General features: G+C 53.9%; 2 protein-coding genes across 2 annotated transcripts in view; both read left to right on the top strand.

The window, feature by feature from the left end:
- The first annotated feature begins 5583 nt into the window (after nucleotides 1-5583).
- Nucleotides 5584-7893, top strand: Gpr4 (G protein-coupled receptor 4). The gene has a single exon (XM_005413788.2). The coding sequence runs from the start codon at nucleotides 5930-5932 to the stop codon at nucleotides 7016-7018; it is 1089 nt and encodes a 362-aa protein (XP_005413845.1). The 5' UTR covers nucleotides 5584-5929; the 3' UTR covers nucleotides 7019-7893.
- Nucleotides 7894-11168: 3275 nt separating this feature from the next.
- Opa3 (optic atrophy 3 (autosomal recessive, with chorea and spastic paraplegia)) overlaps nucleotides 11169-19444 on the top strand; it is a 21692-nt gene continuing 13416 nt past the window's right edge. Inside the window, exon 1 of the mRNA XM_005413787.2 lies at nucleotides 11169-11711. Coding sequence (XP_005413844.1) covers nucleotides 11570-11711 — 142 coding nt within the window. The 5' untranslated portion in view covers nucleotides 11169-11569. The remainder of the gene's footprint in view (nucleotides 11712-19444) is intronic.

Here is a 19444-nt window from a genome sequence, read left to right as displayed (position 1 = left end):
TCCTCGGAAGGGGTCAGAAAGGCCTCCGAGCCCAGTTGTCACCTAGAGGTGATAGCCTCGTGGGGGTCTGCATGTGACCTTCTGTGCTGACCTTGGGGGTTCGTGGTGGGAGGTGTCAGCAGGAGGGAAGGGAGGGTCCTCTGTTGGAGCACCCCTCCCCCATCCCAGCACCCCCAGGCGCAGGTGCACTGGGGAAGGGGAGGGCGGGTGCCAGGCTGGTCGCCTTGGGAGGAAATTAGCAATGGGAAGTGCATTTCCGCCGGTGGCTGCTAGAACTGTGTCTCTGGCCTGTGTACCGGCCTGCCTGGGCTGTAGGGCCTGCGTCAGCGGGGAGAAGGTGCAGCAGGGGACTTCCCACCCTCGTCCACCTCTGTTCTCCAGGGCCCAGGGGGTAATAACTGCTGTAGGACTGTATGCTTTAGACACGATATCACAGTGTACCAAGGATTGCCACGCTGGAGGAATCCGTTGAAAAGTTGTTCTTCCCCACCCGTCAGGTAGGGTGGTATACACCCTTGTGATCCAGCTACTAGGGAGGCTGAGGCAGGAGGATCCCAATTTGAGCCCAGCCTGGGCAACTAAGCAGTATTTCAACACCTTCTCTCAATAGTTAAAAGGGGCAGGAGGCTGAATGTGGAGCTCAGTACAAATGGTTCAATCCTCGGTATAATACCACTCACACACACACAAAAGAACAAAAGAAAAAGATTGTGTCCCCCCTTTTTGAGACAGGGTCTTGCTTTGTAATCCAGGCTGGCCTTGAACTTACCTTGTAGCCTAGACTGGCCCCTTGAGCTCCTGGCAATCCTCCTGCCTCAGCCTCCTGAGTGCTGGGATTACAGGCATGCGCCACCACGCCTGGCTATGTGCCCCCTGTTTTTGTAGGAAGTGAAACTGAGGCTCCTGAAGGAAAAGTAATCCCTTTGGTGTCACAGAAGGAAAGAGGGAGAGATAGAGGGTCAGAGAGAGGAGGGCAGAGGGACAGGAGGACAAGGGAGAGGGGAGAGAGGTAGGATGGCACTGGTCTCACCATGAGACCCAAGCCTTGGTGGGGGCGAGGCACAGCGGTCTGACAGCCTTGCAGGGGGCTCAGCCCTGACCTTTCCAAGTCAGCTGGGAGCGGACAGATCCTGCCCTTTCCTTCCCCCAGCCCCCTTCTTCCCCTGGGGCCCTCTGGGGACTTTTCTGAGCCTGGGGCACAGCCATGCAGAGAGGGGAGGGGGTCCAGCCAGCCGGATGGGGTGGGCTGACTTCGGTTCCTTCTCAATGCTTCTGGGCATACTCACTTATTGAGCACCTACTGTATGCTGATCCTGTCCTGTCTTGGGGGCTGGAGGTGGGACAGGCAGTTGACACGCAAGTTCCCCACCCTCCTGGAATGTTCAACCATTCAGACAGACAGACAGACAGACAAAAACAAGATACAGGAGTGTTGGGGTTCTGATGGAGAAGGGCTGCTTGGGCCAGCGGAAGAAATGAGGGAAGAGCCGGGCATGATGGCGCACGCCTGTGATCCCAGCATCCGGGAGGCTGGGGCAGGAGGATCTCTGTGAGTTCAAGGCCAGCGTGAACTACATAGTGAGACTTTGTCTAGAACAGAGCAAAACAAACAAAACAAAACAGGTGTGGGCCAGGCACAGAGGACAGTAAGCAGAGGAGTCACTGGTGTGGACCCCACTGGGGTTGGGGATAGGAGAAGAGGGACTGCTGGGCTGTCCAGGCCATTGGGCAGAGCCTCCTTACCCAGGGCCAGGAGTAGGGATCCATCAATATTTTTCCATCTCTTTCTCTCTGCCCCTCCCTCCCTCCCTTCCTTCATTTTCTTTCTTTCTGCATTGGGGATTAAACCCAGGACCTTTACACTGAGCTACATCCTCAGCCCTTTTTACTGTGACACAGGATTTTGCTAAGTTATCCAGACTTGCCTTGAACTTGGTATCTCCCTGCCTCAGCCTCCTGAGTAGCTGGGATTACAGTCTTTTACCACCGGGCCTGGCTAGAGGTTTGGATTTTACTTGGCAGCCACTGGAGGGCTTCAAGCAGAGAAGTAACAGGAGCTGATGTCCGATCTTTCTGCTGCTGCCTCCGGGTGGGAAGTGAGCAGAAGGCAGGCAGAGCCTAAGCCCAGCCCACTGCACCTGCCCGCCGCTGCATCCCCGGCACCACAAAAAACAAGAGTCCAGGCCAGCCTCATGATGGCCCAGAGCCGGCAGAGGCTTCGGAGGGATCCCGGGATTCCGGGTTCACCTTGATGGAGCCCAACAGCTTCTCCTGCCTCTCCTGTCCCTCGGGTCCTGCAGCTATGGTTGGTTCTGGGTCCCTGCTGTCAGCCCAGGGTCTGTTTTTTCTTTTTCGGTACTGAACAATGAACCTAGGGCCTTTACACTGAACTGTATCCCCAGTCCTCCCACCTTTCCCCTCTCTCTCTCTCTCTCTCTCTCTCTCTCTTGTCTTTTTGATTTTTTTGTTTTTGGTTTTTTTGGTTTTTCTCTGGTACCGGGAACTGAACTCACGACCTTGCGCTTGCCAGGCAGGCGCTTTGCCGGTGAGCTAAATCCCCAGCCCCTCTTTTGTCTTTTTGAGACAGAGGGTTTCACTGTGCGGTTCAGGCTGGGCTTGAACTCCCTCCTGCCTCAGCCTCCTGAGTGCTGGGATTACAGGCATGCCCCACCGTGCCCAGCCCTGTTTTTTGTTTTTTGAGACAGGGTCTTATGATATAATTCAGGCTGTCCCTGAACTCACTATTGTCTTGGTTACTTTTCTCTCCTTGCTGAGACAAAATACCCAACGCCCAAAATTAAGGAAGGAAAGGTTTATTTAGCTTACAGTTTGTGGCAGTTTCAGTGGCTGGCTCCGAGGCAGAGTGGCACATAGCAGAGGGCAAAACATTCAAGGTGACAGAACACAACAAAAACAAGAAGAGCAAAAGGGAGGAGTGGTGGCAAGCAGCCTCTTTCCCTCCCTTACATTGTAAACAGGCTACCCCTACCCAGGAGCCCTGTAGCACTCACATATCTTCATGCCCTCCTCTTGCACAGGCTCAGGATGTATACAAAGTAAGCACCCTGACTCCCTGCTGAGTCACTTAGCCAAACCTCAGGACTCCCCAAGTTGATACAATGTATCAACCATAACAACTACACAACTGCCTCAGCCTCCCACCTTCTGGGATTATAGGTGTGTGCCACCATGCCCACCTTTTTTGTTTTGTTTTGTTTTTTTAAGACAGGTTCTCACTAAATTGCCCAGTCTGGGCTCAGAATTGCAAGCCTCCTGCCTCAGCCTCCCACCTTCTGGGATTATAGGTGTGTGCCACCATGCCCACCTTTTTTGTTTTGTTTTGTTTTTTTAAGACAGGTTCTCACTAAATTGCCCAGTCTGGGCTCAGAATTGCAAGCCTCCTGCCTCAGCCTCCCAGAGTGCTGGATTAGAGGTGTACCTCAGTACCCACAGCTCCCATGGCCCTTTTCCTTTTTTTCTTTTGTCTTTTTTTTTGAGGCAGGGTCTCTCTGTATAGCCCAGGCTGGCCTTGAACTCACGGCATTCCTCCTGCCTCAGCCTCTCAAGTGCTAGGATTACAGGTGTGTACCACTACGCCCGAACCGAGGACCCTTTTCTGCCCAGTTATTCTGCAAATGGAAGCACACTCTGAAAAAGGGCCGAGAGCGGAGATTCCCTCTCCTGCCATCAAGAGCTTGGACATCAGGATCCGGGGAAGGTCGCAGAATGGCTCTGTCCCTCAGTGTATCAAGTAGGAGGAAAAGCTACTTTCCACAGGGAATTCTTGAAACTTTTAATGAAATAATACCCAGGAAAGGGCCTGGAACAAGGTCTGCTATGTAATAGGGCTCAATAAACTGTGGCTGTTAGGAGCTGGGGATATGGCTCAGTGGTAGAGCACTCACCTGGCATGTAGAAGATCCTGGGTTCAAAACCCAGCACTATAAAAAAAAAAAAAAGACAAAAAATGACCAAGAAACAAAAGGGCAAACAAAACCAAACCTGTACAATAATTGTCAAACACGAGGTATCCTGATGCTTTTACCCCATAAATATGTATACTTACTATGTCAGTTGAAAATAAGCTTACAAAAAAAAACAAGGAGTCAGGCATGGTGGTACATGCCTATAATTGCAGCATTTGAGAGGCTGAGGCAGGATGATCCCATAAATTTGAAGCCAGGCTGGGCTACATAGTAAGTTTAATGAACTACATAGTGAGACTCTTCAAAAAAAACAAACCAAAACAAAACAGAGTGTCGGGGATGGTGGCACATGCCTGTAATCCTAGCACTCAGGAGGCTAAGGTGGGAAGATCATGAGTTCGAGGCTAACCTGGGCTACATACTGAGCCCAATACTGGACTGGATTACACAGTGAGACTCTGTCTCAAAATAAAGGAACAAAGAAATCGTGGTGGTCTGGCTGGGGTCAGGAGGCCGATCCCACCCTGGATTCTATAGCTTCCTTGCTGTGATCCTGAAGGGGATGACCCAGCCTCTGTGGGCTCCTCCCCCAACCTACAAAGTGATAAGTTTAGATTAGTCCACTAGGACCCAGCACATGATATGGAACTTGTGCCAGTTTTATAGTTTCTTCGAGAAAGTTCTAAGATCTTTATTGTAGCATGGATTTGGTTTTGTTTTGTTTTTTTTAGAGACAGGGCCTCCCTGCGTAGTCCGAGCTGGCCTTGACATCATGGTGATCTTCCTGCCTCAGCCTCTGAGTTCTGGGATCACAGGCGTATGTGCACCACCACAGCCGGCTTGTAGCACACATCTGGGGATAAAGGTACCTGGCCTTCAAGCACATGGCATCAGGGCGCACGTCCTCTGCGTCCACAGGGATGACGGGGGCACGGGTGGCTTCTCACCGCTGTCCTCTCTCCCCGCAGGCCCTGTGACGTCAGCTCTGTCTGAGGCTGTGAGCTAGGACTGCGTCATCCCAACCCCTGGGACCCCACCAGGACCGAAGCAGAACCCCGCCCCGCCCCTCCTCCCGCTCGCAGGCCTAACGGAGAGCCTCCTGCGATCCAGCTCTTGGTCATCTCCTTCCTGTTTCCCAGCAGCCCTCTCCCCTGCCCTTCCTCCATCCACCCGACAGGACAGCCCCGAGACCTCGTCACCTTGATCTTACGCATTTCCTTATTTCCTGTCGGGGCCCTCGGACAATCCAGCACTCCTGCCCATATCGCCAGTCTCCCTGGCACTCCCATGCCCTGTCTCAACGCCTTCCTGTGGGTTTCCTATCTTCTAGAACATTCTGCCACAGCAGTACGTACTTCAGCATGGCTACACGTACTTCCTGGGTGCTCTGTAAGCATCGCCCCCTCACTACTGCCCGCTGATACCTCCACCTCCTCCATTAGCTCTCCCTTGCCCCATTTTTCTGCTACCTCATATTTTTTCTTTTCTTTTTTAGCACTAAGGATTTTTTTTTTTGGTACCGAGAATCGAACTCAGGACCTTGCGCTTGCAAGGCAGGTGCTTGTGCCACTGAGCTATATCCCCGGCCCACCACTAAGGATTGAACCCAGGCCCTTTCCACTGCTAGCCCTTTTGATGTTTTTTTTTTTTTAACTTTTGAAACAGAGTCTGGCTCAGTAGCCCAGGCTGGGCTTAAATTTGGGATCCTTCTGCCTCAGCCTCTCTAGTCCCAGGGCTCCAGGCTACTCAGGCCTGCAAACACCTCCTTGACATTCTTCACCCCACTGTCCCCAGGCCCTACCCCTTGCCTACTCTTTTCTTCTGGGGCCCCCTTTCCTGCCGAGCCGGCCCAAGGGTTCGCCTTGGTCTCCTCTCTTCCTCTGGGCTGCCATGTTCCCCTGAGCCTCCCAGGAGGGGGCTCAGGGGGTCCCGATGGCCTCCTGCCCCCCACAGCCCGGCAGCCCCCACGCAGGGGAGGAGCCCGGGAAGCCGCAGCGCCCAGGATGGGCAACCGCTCGTGGGAGGGCTGCCACGTGGACTCGCGCGTGGACCACCTCTTCCCGCCCTCCCTCTACATCTTCGTCATCGGCGTGGGGCTGCCCACCAACTGCCTGGCCCTGTGGGCCGCCTACCGCCAGGTGCGGCAGCGCAACGAGCTGGGCGTCTACCTGATGAACCTGAGCGTGGCCGACCTGCTGTACATCTGCACCCTGCCGCTCTGGGTCGACTACTTCCTGCACCACGACAACTGGATCCACGGGCCGGGCTCCTGCAAGCTCTTCGGCTTCATCTTCTACACCAACATCTACATCAGCATCGCCTTCCTGTGCTGCATCTCTGTGGACCGCTACCTGGCCGTGGCCCACCCGCTGCGCTTCGCCCGCCTGCGCCGCGTCAAGACGGCCGTGGCCGTGAGCTCCGTGGTCTGGGCCACGGAGCTGGGTGCCAATTCGGCGCCCCTGTTCCATGATGAGCTCTTCCGAGACCGCTACAACCACACCTTCTGCTTCGAGAAGTTCCCCATGGAGGGCTGGGTGGCCTGGATGAACCTCTACCGCGTCTTCGTGGGCTTCCTCTTCCCCTGGGCGCTCATGCTGCTGTGCTACCGCGGCATCCTGCGGGCCGTGCGGGGCAGCGTGTCCACCGAGCGCCAGGAGAAGGCCAAGATCAAGCGGCTGGCGCTCAGCCTCATCGCCATCGTGCTGGTCTGCTTCGCGCCCTACCACGTGCTGCTGCTCTCCCGCAGCGCCGTCTACCTGGGCCGCCCCTGGGACTGCGGCTTCGAGGAGCGCGTCTTCTCCGCCTACCACAGCTCTCTGGCCTTCACCAGCCTCAACTGCGTGGCCGACCCCATCCTGTACTGCCTGGTCAACGAGGGCGCCCGCAGCGACGTGGCCAAGGCCCTGCACAACCTGCTGCGCTTCCTGGCCAGTGACAAGCCCCAGGAGATGGCCAACGCGTCCCTCACGCTGGAGACCCCGCTCACTTCCAAGAGAAGCAGCGTGGCCAAGGGCCCAGCGGGCAGCTGGGTGGTGGCCGCCCCCTCCCAGGGGGACCAGGTGCCGCTCAAGGTGCTGCTGCCGGCGCAGTGACCCCACGCTCAGACCTGTGCCAAGGTCTCTTCCCCAGGTCTGCTGTGTGCAAACTGCACGTACATAGGCTGGGCTTGATGTTCGTAAGAATGTAATAGAACGAGCGTAAGGTGACACGTCACGTCACCCACCTCCTCCACGTGACCCCCTAACAGTTCAGTTTAACTGTCCCCAGCCGTGAGCTGGGTGATGTGAGTGACATACTGTCCTGGTGGACTCCCAGGCCCTGCTGCTGTTCTGGGTCACAGAGGGCTTCCTGGAGGACAGGACGAGTTCACGAAGTCAAAGATTTGGTTTGTAGAAGGTAAAGACAAAAAGAAAGGTTTCTTTCCAACAGGGGAGTAAAAGCTATGACTCCAGCACAGGTGGGAAAGAAACATCACTGAGTGTGGTCATGACGTCTGCCCTCGGGATGTCCCTTGGATATGGGGGAGAGGGTGACGGACAGACAGATTCTGAGATGCTGTATCAACAGTGTTCCATAAGTAGGAGCCGAGGAAGAGGAGGGAGAGTGTCAGAAACCAAGTGAAAAGCAATCAGAGGGCTGGGGATTTAGCTCAGCGGCACAGCACCTGCCTAGCAAGCATGAGGTTGTGAGTTCGATTCCCGGTACCAGAAGAAAACCAAAAAAAAGAAAAAAGAAAAGCAATCAGAGCAGACTTCTTGGAGGAGGCTCAGGACAAGAGGAAGAATGTTCGTTCATTCATTCATTCGAGACTTAGGCCCGGCCTGTGCTGACAGAGGCTTAGGATATAGAATGAACATGACAGTCCTGGTCCGGCTCTCATGGGGTTCAGGAAAAACAAGTGAAAAAGCAAATCTGAGCTGGGTGTGGTTGTACATACTCAGTCTCAGCTCTTTGGGAAGCTGAGGCAGGAAGACTGCAAATTACAAGCCAGCCTGAGCTATATAGCAAGACCCTGTCTCAAAAAACAGTAACAATGAAAAATAAACAAAACATTTGGAATTGCTAAATAGGAGTGGAAAAAATAGAGCTAGTTGAGGGGACAGTGTGTGACCGGGAGTCTGATCCAGATGAGGAGGGTGGAGGAGGGCTCACTGCAGTGCTTAGAGCAAGGATCTGAAGAGGCAAGGTGGTCATCCCTGAGGCTACTGTAGGAGAATAATTCCAGGCAGTGAGAACAAGTGCAAAGGCCCTGGGGTCACCAGAAATTTTCAGGGACCAGAAGTACAGCAGTGCAGCTGGAGCAGAAGTCAGGAGGGCAAGAGGAACGGGACAGGGATGGGTCAGCCACCACAGGCAGATGGTGTGTGACTGCTTGTCTTGGTGAGGATTTGCCTTCTACTCTGTGATAAATGGGAGCTGTGGGGAGGCTCTGAGCAGTGTGCTGAAGTGATCTGACTTCCGTGTTAATGGGATCCTGCTGGCTGCTGAGTGGGAGCAGGAGGCAGGAGGTAAAGGCAGATGCTGGGGGCCTGGTGAGATGGTGACTGTACACATTTAGGCCAGACATGCTGGTGCTGGGCTGGGCAGAAGTGAAGGACCAGGCAGGGCAGTGGTCAGTGTGTGTGGGGGTGTTTATTGGAACATATTGATGTTAGCGGCCGGGGCCTGGGGGATTGTGTTCCATGGGCCCCGTGCCTGTTCGGGAGATGACCTTAGCCACAGTAGAAGGCGGCACCAGGGAGGCCGAGCGAGGGGCCCAAGGGCTCAGGGCTGGTGAGTCAGTGCTGGGCCATCCTGGGCTTGCCCCCTCCTCCCCCCGAGCATCTGTTCCCACGCCCTCGGGTGGCCAAGGCCTCAGGGGTCAGCAGGGCTGGGGAGCAGGAGGAAGCACCCGCTCTGCCAGGTCTCAGCCCTCCCGGAGCAGGGGTGGACGCAGGCTGCAGAGATGCAGAGATTCCCCCCACCACACCCCTGCCCTCCAAGTTCCCCCAAGAGCTTCCTGGAAACCCTTCTCCGAGAAAGGCAGAGGCGGGAAGAAAGGAATGGGAAAGTAATGCGCTTCTTGAGAAAAGTGACTTTATGGAGAAGGGGGTGAGATGGCGAGGAGGGCCGGGAGCCCAGAGGTGCACGAGGGTGGGGCTTGGGGTTGGGGGGTACAGAAGCAGGGAGGCCTGGGGCCTGGGAGGCGGCCTCCTCTTCCCACCACCTCAGAGAGGCTGAACACAGCCCCCATCCACCAAATGTTCCTTCCTGTTCATTCAATAAACATTTATTGAGCACCTACTGTGTGCCTGGCAGTGTTGTAAAAGCTTCAGAAACAGCGGTGAATTATACAGTCATGTACACAGTCATGTACACATTTGGAAGTTTCCTAAACCCATTAGGGCCTGGTCCTCAGTCCCCAGTACGTCCTTGGGCCCCACGCTGACCCATCCAGGGACCCAAAGAAGGACCTGGGTTGCAGCTGAGAAAACCCAGCTTTAGCTCTACCTCTGGAACTGCAGGCAAATCCTTTCCACCCTCTGGCCCCAGTCTGGCCAGGGGAAGAGGGCTGGCCCCAAGTGCGTGATGTTAAGTGGGCCTGGACTTGCTCACACCTTCCGTCCATGAGGGACCCTGGGAAGCCTTTTTTTTTTCTTTTCTTTTTGAGACAGGGTCTCACTATGCAGCTCAGGCTGGCCTTGAACTCACTTTGTAGCCCAGGCTGGCCTTGAACTTGCAGCAATCCTCCTATGTGGTGAGGTTACAGGCATGTGCCACCATGGCTGGCTCAAGAAGCCTTGTTTATATGGACTCTTGGCATTTTTAGTGAGTTAGAATATCTGGCTGCACACACACCAGCATCATCTTTTATTTATTTTTTATTATTATTATTATTACTTGTACTGGGGACAGAACCTAGGGTCTTCATACTGTACAACCCTCACTTTTTTTTTTTTTTTTTTTTGGTCTTTTTGAGACAGGGTCTCGCTATGCAGTTCCGGCTGGCCTAGAGCTCACTTTGTAGCCCAGGCTGGTCTCGAACTTGCAAAGATCCTCCTGCCTCCGCCTCCCAAGTGCTGGGATAACAGGCATGTGCCACCACACTGGGCATCTTTATTGTTTTTTGAGACAGAGTCTCAGTAAGGTGCCCAAGCTGGGCTTTCAGTATAGATCTTCCTGCCTCAGCCTTCCAGAATGCTGGATTTATAGGTGTAGGGCACTGCGCCCAGCTCCCCAGCACCATCTGTCTCTACAGATGAAGAAACACAGGCCCTTGGTGCTGGGGGCTTGGCAAGGACTCTGGGAGGAAAGCCTAGGCCCCCTGACCCTGTCCTGAACTTTGCCCCCCACCCGCTAATTCGCGGCCCCTAGCCTCTCCTACAGTCTCTCTGCTACCCACCAGCTCTCCACCAACCAGGAATTTCTCTCAACCCCTTCTCGACCTTGTTTATGTGATTTTGTTCCCCGCTGGGTAGGGAGGACAGTCTAGGACTTGTCCTTAAAACTCCTTCCTGAGCCAGCTCCCTGGGGACGCTCACCCCCCAGAGGAGGAAGCGGGCTGCTTGAGAACGGGTTTTATTAGCCAACACGCGGGGCTCTCAACATCTGCAGCTGGGAAACCCGCCCACCCCTGCCTGTCTCTGGGCCGCAGTCTCTGGTTAGCTGGGAAAGGGCTGGGTTGGCTGGCTGCCTCTGGGATTGTATGCCTCGAGGCATACAAGCCTCAACAACCAGTAAGTATTTTGTTTTGTTCTGTTTTTGAGACAGTCTCCCTATGTAGTTCAGGGTGGGCTGGGCCTCTAAAATATGTCAATCCTCCTGCCTCAGCCTCCCCCGAGTGCTGGGATTACAGACTGGGTTCTCCAATGAGTGCTATTCTGAGACCCACTTTGTAAACAGCAATACGGATGTCCAGAGAGATTAAACTACTCCTCCAGTAGCACACAGCGAGTAAATACGGAAGTGCAATCTGAGATCTGGATGACAACACAATCAGCTTCCTCTCGGGGCTGGGGATTTAGCTCAGCGGCACAGCGCCTGCCTGGCAAGCGCAAGGTCGTGAGTTCGATTCCCGATACCGGAAAAAAAAACACCAAAAGAATTTAAAAAAAAAAAAATTAAAAACAATCGGGGCTGGGGATTTAGCTCAGCGGCAAAAGCGCCTGCCTGGCAAGCGCAAGGTCGTGAGTTCAGTTCCCGGTACCAGAGAAAAACCAAAAAAAAAAAAAAACAATCAACTTCCTCTAAGGGAGAGCTCTAACCTGCGGGGGGGGGAAGTGTATTTGGGGCTCATTATACCTTATTAGGACTAATCAAGTGCCTCCTTTGGGCGGGGATGCCAACTCAGTTCGTGACATCACGCAGGAGCGCGGTGACATCACGGTCGCAGGACTGGAACGACATCCACGCTCCCGCGGGCGGCCGTTTAACGGCACCGCCCCCGATGTCTTACTTCCGCTGTATATTTGCATATTCATCGAGCGGACGTCGGCGCGTCAGTCTCGACGCGGTGACATCAGTGAGCGCCTCTGCAGCTTACCCCGAGCGTGCGTACGCACGTACGCAAGCACGCACGGCCAGAACGGGCGGGGGAGGAGTGGGGAAGTTGGAGGAGCCCCGCCCAGTCAGCAAGGTTGCGCGTGCCCCGTGCGGCCGCCAAGATGGTGGTGGGCGCGTTCCCTATAGCGAAGCTGCTATACCTGGGCATCCGGCAGGTCAGCAAGCCGCTTGCCAACCGCATTAAGGAGGCTGCCCGCCGAAGCGAGTTCTTCAAGACCTATATTTGCCTTCCGCCGGCACAGCGTGAGTCTGACCCCACGTCCCTCCAACCTTTCCAATCTCCAGCCCCTCTCAGTTGGTTGCTCAGGGGATGGACATCTGTCCATGGCCAATCATAGCTCGAACCGGCAAAATCCTTTAGCCAATAGTGAGGGCCCCTGGAAGAGGGGCATACGGGTAACCCAATAATACGAATGGGCATAGGGTAAGGGGCGGGACAGGGTGTCACCGCGCGAGTTTGGAATACCAGCCAATAAAAGAAGAGAATTTGTGGAGACTGACGTCTAAGCAAACCAATAATCTGGGTAAAGAGCAATTTAGGCGGGGCTTTCCAGGAGTGAGGAAGAGCTAGGGGGCGGGACGGAAGAGTAACCGAACTGGGGTACTTTGCCAAGCTATCGTTGGCGATTTATCTCCCCAAATCCCACCCCCGTTCCTCAATTTCCCTGCTGCCTTGGGAAGTGGAGGGCGTTTGTATATCATCCGTTTGGAATGTCAGTGTGTGCCGGGCGTGGTGGCGCACGCCTGTAATCCCAGCCCTCGGGAGGCTGAGCCTGGGCTACAAAGTGAGCTCAAGGCCAGCCTGCACTGCATAGCGAGACCCTGTCTCAAAAAGACAAAAAGAAAAAAAAAAAAAAGAATGTCAGTGTGCCTTGGTTTGACTCAGGGCATTAGACCTAGATGGGGGTGAAGTGGGGATGGGTGAAGTCTGCGGTCTGAGAGCGTGGCTTGGGATCTGGCAAAAGGGGAGTGCAAATCCGAACGGCCATCAGTCAGACTGTGAGGTTTCCGCTGGGCTCTGGGCGATGCACTCCTGGCCCGGCAGCGTCAACCCGGAGCCGGTGGAAGCGCAAGTTCAGAGGACCTGCCGCCCCGGGCGCGGGGGCAGGAAGCTTCCTGGACGGGAGCTGCCCGAGCTGGAGCTGAAGTCCGCAGTAAATGCTCCAAGTATAAGCTATGTTAAAAAGATGATCCATGTGCTGTAGGCCTGTGGGGGCATAAACTTCCTATAACTCCGAGGGCGCCGCCATTCATCTACCCAGGACTTCATTGGGCTTGTATTTTATTTTATTTTACTTATTTACTTTTGGTCTTTTTGAGACAAGGTGTTGCTATGCAGTTCAGGCTGGCCTTGAACTCATTTTGTAGCCCAGGCTGGTCTCGAACTCACAACGATCCTCATGCCCAGCCTCTCAAGTGCTAGGATTACAGGCGTATGCCACCTTGCCCGGCTGGGCTTGTGTTTTAGGAGCACGTGTTTTGTGCCAGCCCTTGTGCTCGTGAGCAGCAGGGACCGAGCTAGTCCCAGGCTGTGCCCTCAAAGAGCTCGTAGTCCAGTGGGCACAGACCCATCCCCCAGAGTGACAGCCTACATGAGCTGAATTGGGATGGGGGAGTCCACTGGACACCTGACCTGGCATGCGGTACAGTACTGGCAAAGGAGACCGCTGCACGGGGACCCAAAGGGTGAGGAGAATCTCAGCAGACCACTCAGGGACAGGGACAGTGCTCAGGCAGAGGGCGGAGCGTGTGCAAAGGTCAGGTGCATAAAGGGAGAGACTCTTTTCTCCCTGTAAGCTTGACAGTTCTTGATCTTTTTGCTTGGTGCGGTCTCTGCCAGGCTGTAGATCTTCCAGTAGGGAAGTGTTGGGTTTCATGATAACCAAGGCACTTTCGTGTCAGCTGTGTCATTTACTTTCAGAACCAGTTTTTGTTTTTTTTTGAGACCGAGACTCATTATGTAGTCCAAACTGGCCCTGAATTCACCATGTGGCTCAGGCTGGCCTCGAATTTGCAGTGATCCTCAGGCCTCAGCCTCCTGAGTGCTGGGATTATGCCACCACACCTGGCTGTTCCATCTTTAGCGATAGAGACTTGAATCCCTCTGTTAAAATATTAACCAGAAAAAGAACCCATCCTTTTCCTCTTAGTAGTGAAGAGCTGTAGTTGTTTGTGGTGGGTGGAGCCAGCAGGATTGCCCTTCCGTGGTGTGTGATGAGGCAGCTGGGATGGGTCAAGTTGGAGGTGATACTAGATACTGGGGAGCACTACCGATTATATTTACTTCGTCGTTATGTCATTATTGTCTCCCACTGTTACTGTCCTTTGCTGCTGCCCCCAGCCAGTGCAGTCATGGGCTTGGAATGTCCAAGAGTACAGTAGCAGCTGTGCGTTCTCCCAGGTTGCCTCTCTCCTGACCCCAGCGGTACGCTCAGGAGCCCTGTAACTGAGATTCTTCCAGCTCAGCAGGGCAGGCCCGGTCTGTCTCCTCCAGGGACCACCGAGGTGAGCGGCTGCCTGAGCTCAGGGCAGGAAACGTACAAAGGACAAGTCCCTGATAATGCTCCTCGCTTGGGGAGCCAAAGACCTATTCATTTTTATGTTTTGCCATGCTGGGGGTGCAAGCCAGGGCCTCGTGCACACTAGGCAAGCATTCTGTCACTGAGCTACATCCCCAGCCTTGACAAAGACCTTTTAAACAAACAATTTGCCCTGGGCATGGAGGCGCACGTCTGTAATCCCAGCACTTGGGAGGCTGAGGCAGGAGGATCGCTACGAGTTCGAGGCCAGCCTGGACTACAAAGTGAGCTCAAGGCCAGCCTGAACTGCATAGCGAGACCCCATCTCAAAAAGACAGTAAATAAATAAATAAATAAATAAACAAACAAAGAATTCAAGGCAGAGAAAAAGGTAAAGTGGCTGGTGATGCCAGGCAGGTGGGGCTGTTCTTGCAGAGTACATTTCTGATGCTTCCAGGGAAGCGGTGGGGTGTTTCTGGGCAGTGGAGACCTGATTCATCTCCACTTGTTCCTCTGCAGTATAGTGGTCATTTTCTGATTTACCACATACTATAGGCAGAACAGCAGTCCCCCCCACATCGGTATTGTCAGCACTTTGTCACTGTAATGAGATCGCTGAGGCTGGATCAATTTATAAAGAGAAGCTTATTTAGCTCACAGTTCTGGATGATCGGAGGCAGCATTTGCCTTAGCTTGGTTCTGGTGATGGCCTCTTAACTGGCAGGTCCCAGGCATCTCACAGCAGGGCTGTCCGTGTCTGTGTCTGGTCTGTGTCCCTCTTTTTATAAGGCCACCAGGATTCAGTTATGAGGGCTCCACCCTGAAGACATTGTCTAGCTGGGCATGGTCGTGCACACCTGTAACCCTAGCACTCTGGGAGGCTGAAGCAGGAGAATCACAAGTTTGAGCCCAGCCTGGGCAATTTAGCGACTTAGTGAGACCCTGTCTCAAAATAAAAAATGAAGCCGGGTAGTGGTGCACGCCTGTCATCCCACCACAGGGAAGGCAGGAGGAAGGTTGGTAGTTTGAGCCCCTCCTGGGCTACATAGTGAGTTCAAGGACAGTCTAAACTACAGTAAGACTCTGTTTCAACAAACAAAAACAACACGAACAAGGGCTGGGAATATAGTGAAGTGAGAAGGCTCTGGGTTCACTCTCCAGTAACACGCACACGCACACGCACATTCTCTGTGGGGAGGCTCTGCCCGCCTCAACCTCCGGGTTTCACTAGAAACACTGCCCCGCGGGGCTCACAGCCTCCGCTCAGGTGGAAGGACAGAGTCCTCTGAGAATTTGTGGCACCCACTGTTCCTCGCATGGACTCAGAGCCTGAATTATACTCTGCACGGAGCAGGCTGAGAAAGAACCTGCCTCTGTTGTGTCCTGAGCACAAGCCTTGGCCATGCCTTCCGCCAGCCTGCGTGCCCTGAAGCGTGGCGCTGGGTCGGTGAGCCGGGCTCAGTGGAGCCCGAGGATGGCAGGTCACTGGTGGTCAGAACCACGTGGACCTAAATGTGCACCCAAGTTGACAGGTTAGGGGCTGGGGATTTAGCTCAGCGGCACAGCACCTGTCTGGCAAATGCAAGGTCGTGAGTTCGATTCCCAATACCAGAAAAAAACAAACAAAAAAAAAACAAAGAAGTTAACAGGTTAAAAGGGTGAGTAAAAGGCATCCTAAAGCACAAGGAAGATTTAAAAACTGCTAGGAAGTTTAAAAAGAACCAAAAATAACTTGTAGAAATGACAGAAGAGTTGGGTCCTGAGATGGATAGAAAGGCTAGCACTGGGCACAGCCCCCTGGTAGAGCGCATGCTTTGCACGCAAGGCCCAGGGTCCATCCCCAGCCCGGAAAGTAGAAAAGCCAAACTCCTGACGAAACACAGCTGCGAAGAGGATGGTGAGCCATGTGTGGTGCTCCCTGCGGTCTCTGAGTCCGGCCACTTGGGGAAGAGTTGGAGGTGTTGGTTTGTTTGGATTCTTTTGAGACGGGGTCTTGCTGTGTAATTCAGGCCGGCCTAGATCAGTCTCTGTGATCCTCCTGCCTCAGCCTCCTGAGTGCTGGGATTATTGCCGTGTACTACCACACCCAGTGAGGCATTTATTTTTAACAATCTTCAGAGTGGATTCTCACATGTGCCAGTGTTTGACATTTACTTCCCTGGAGTCTATTTATAATCTCCTGAGTGTCACATTGGTTCTGTTGGTTTGTTTGTTTGTTTTTCTTCCGGTACGAGGAATTGAACTCACGACTTTGTGCTTGCCAGGCAGGCGCTTTGCCACTGAGCTAAATCCCCAGCCCCTACATCAGTTCTGTTATGTCCCAGCCATGCTGCTTCTGGTGACCTCCAAACATTTTTAGCATGCTTTCCTACAAAGGGAGCATTTCGAGCATTCTCCCCTTTATAACGATGTACAGTTATATGTACATATGAAGTTTCTTTGTTTGTTTTGAGACAGGGTCTTACTGTGTAGTGCAGGCTGTCTTTGAGCTCACTTATGTAGCCCAGGTTGGCCTCAAAGTCATAGTGATTTTCCTGCCTCAGCCTCCTGAGTGTTGGGGTTACAAGCGTGCAGCACCACACCCGGCCATATGTAACTATTTACCGGTCATCTAAAGTGCTAACATATGGCTATTTTATGAACATTTAAAACATACACAAAGCCGGGCATGGTGGGACATGTCTGCAAAACCAGCATTCTGGGAGGCTTAGGTAGGAGAGTTGCAAATTCAAGCCCATCTTGGGGAATTTAGAGTGACCTAGCAAGACCGTCTCAAAATAAGTTTTTTAAAATTTTATTTGTTCATGCCCCTCTCCAGATGTTTTTGCTCACACACAGAATATTTTTTCCTAGCCAGGCATGATAGTGCACACCTGTAATCCCAAAACTGGAGAGTCTGAGGCAGTAGGATGGAGATTTCAAGGACTACATAGAGAGCCGCTATCTGAGGGTGGGGGATAGACATTGTTACATGAATTTGGAAATGCTGGGTGTGATTATGGCTGTCACAGTTGGCAGAGACCTAAGGCAGGGAAAGTAGAAGCGTGCCGCCCGATTTCCAGTCCCACCTCCATTATACAGAGGCCTTGGTTGGAATTTGCTCGGGTGCACACTGTGAAATCTGCAGGCGGTAGAGTTGAGCCGCGTTTGTGTGAGGGCGGGTTGATTCGCAGCCTGGGGAGATCCGAGAACCCACTTGCCCAGGCTGTCCGCAATACTCCGAGTGGACAGTAGAGGGCGCCCGCGCCGGCCCTCAGCGGGGATGAGGCGCCCGCAGGGGGGCGCCAGAGGCCTTCCCTAGAGGGGACCCCGGCTGTGCTCATCTGTGGTTAACGGGAAGCCCCGCCAGTAAATCTCAACCAAATCTCAGATTAGACCTCCCGTTGGCTTTACAGTAGACCCCGAGGAAGGCACGTCTGCGGTGCGCTTTGGTGGTCAGTGGTCGCATCTGGGACCCGGGGCTCCGCTTTTGCTGTCTGTGGCCAGGCCGTTGTCGTGGTCCCGGAAGAGCTGCTGGAACGAAGCACGGTGCTCTCACCCTTCCCAGGGGCACGTGAGAAGCTCCTCCGGGGATGCTGCGTCCTGGGCCGCCGGCGCCCCGCGTCTGTGCGTCGAGGGAGGTGGGGTGGGGGGAGGCCCGCGCGGGCGGAGCTTGGCCGGAAGCAGTGTGGCCAGGCAGAAGCGCTGAGGCTCGCTGAGGTCTTCACGGATCGACCCGCCTCCCCCATGCGTAGGTCGCCGTGCGGTGCAGGGCTGGTAAGAAAGCTGCCGAGGATACACAGTGGTCCATGACGGAGCCGGGACCCCAGGCCCGGCCGTTTGCAGCCTTCACCTTGGTGCTCCAGGGCTCCCCTGAGCCCCCTCGCTGAGGCCCCGCTGCGGGGCTTCGGGTCACGCACATCCCCGGAATGAGCCCAGCGCCCTGCATACCAGCACACGTGTTCCCCATTCTGCAAAGGAGGGAATGGAGATCCTGCTACGGTCAGAGTAAATAAATGGCCGAGCCAGGACTGAACCCTGTTGTGGGTTCTTGGGAGATGTGCAGATAACAAATATGCATCTATCATCACATGAAAAAGTATTCAGTATCACTGCAAATTCCGGAACACACTAAGCACTTAGCATCCCTGTTAGCTGGTTCCTCTCTCCAGGTCTGGGCCGGAAGTAGAGGGGGAATTAATCTCAAGGGTGTGGCCGTGTTTCCCTCATTTAGGAACCTGTGTAATTCACTTTCACTTGATAAATCTGTTTTGTTTTGTTTGAGACAGGGTCTGGCAGTGTAGTGCAGGCTGGCCATGAACTCACTTACGTAGCCCAGACTGGTTTCAAACTCACAGCGATCCTCCTGCCCCAGCCTCCTAAGTGTTGGGATTACAGGCCAGCGCCACACCTGGCGACAAATCTGCATTAGTGCCCGCAGTGTGCCAGGAACTGTGCTAGGAGGTGACTGCTTTAGGGTCAACCAAACAGAAGATACCCCCTGCTTATCTAGCCCGCGTTTGAGGGCGTTAGCTACCTGCATAGCAGCTGTCCAGGGTACAGGGAGGTGCCCAGCAGTTTCTGCCAGATCCCCACGGTCATTCTCAATGGCTGGGCCAGCTCCACTCCCCCATCCCTCCGCCAATCACTGTGGCCCAGGAAATGCAGGCTCTAATTGGCTAGGCAGGCTCGGAGTGGGGTTAGCGCCTTCAGAACTACACGTGGGTGGTGGGGGATGGAACTCCCCTAGACACTTGGCAGGCCAAGCCGGTCGGGTCCTGGCTGAGCTCTGCTGCGCTGTGCGTCCCTGCTGTCCTGGGGTAGACAGAGGAGAGGAGGGGTTGGGCCAGCTGCTCCGAGGAAGGCTCCCACCCTGCTGTGTGGCCACAGCGCTGTTCACACTCAGGGCGGACGCGACACATCCGGAAAGGGTAATCGGGGCGCTCTGGCTCGGGAGCTGTTTACTCTGGGTAATTTATTAACTGATAATAACAGCTTTCATTTAATATGCTGTGCATTATCTGGACAAATGATCCTAGCCATCTCATTAGGGGCGTCATGATTATCCCGCTTGTCCGGGTAAGGAAGTAGCTCCGAGGCAGCCTCGAGCTCCCCGAGGCCACGCAGGGCGGAAAGCAAACTCCACCGCCTCCCGGGCACCTCCGTTTTCGCGTGGTTATTATATTAGATTTTTATGCGTGGATTCTTTATTGTGATGCAGCATCTCTTTCATGCAAAGGACTGATGTAAAGCGGCTGTGTAAGCCGCGTTCTCAGTGCATTGTGAGCCTTGACCTCCCACCTCTCCTGCCCTGCGCCCTGGCTTCTCTTGCTATTGCTTTGTTCTGCCTGTTGTTAAACTTCCTGTAAGTAGAGTCAAAGAGCACGAACTGCATGTCTTAACTTTTGTTCACATGTTACTTTCGAGGTTGCTTCATATTTTCTTCTTTTTTTTCTCCTTTTTTTTTTTTTTTTTTTT

The sequence above is a fragment of the Chinchilla lanigera genome, unplaced genomic scaffold (genome assembly GCF_000276665.1).
Source record: "Chinchilla lanigera isolate Chin_1 unplaced genomic scaffold, ChiLan1.0 scaffold00173, whole genome shotgun sequence".
Classification (NCBI taxonomy): domain Eukaryota; kingdom Metazoa; phylum Chordata; class Mammalia; order Rodentia; family Chinchillidae; genus Chinchilla; species Chinchilla lanigera.
Note: the sequence above shows the minus strand (reverse complement) of the source record. Positions and strands in the feature narration are given on the sequence as shown.

Bases quoted from the DNA above. Each gene is read 5' to 3' on its own strand.
- Gpr4 (XM_005413788.2), top strand. From the start codon at position 5,930: ATGGGCAACCGCTCGTGGGAGGGCTGCCACGTGGACTCGCGCGTGGAC.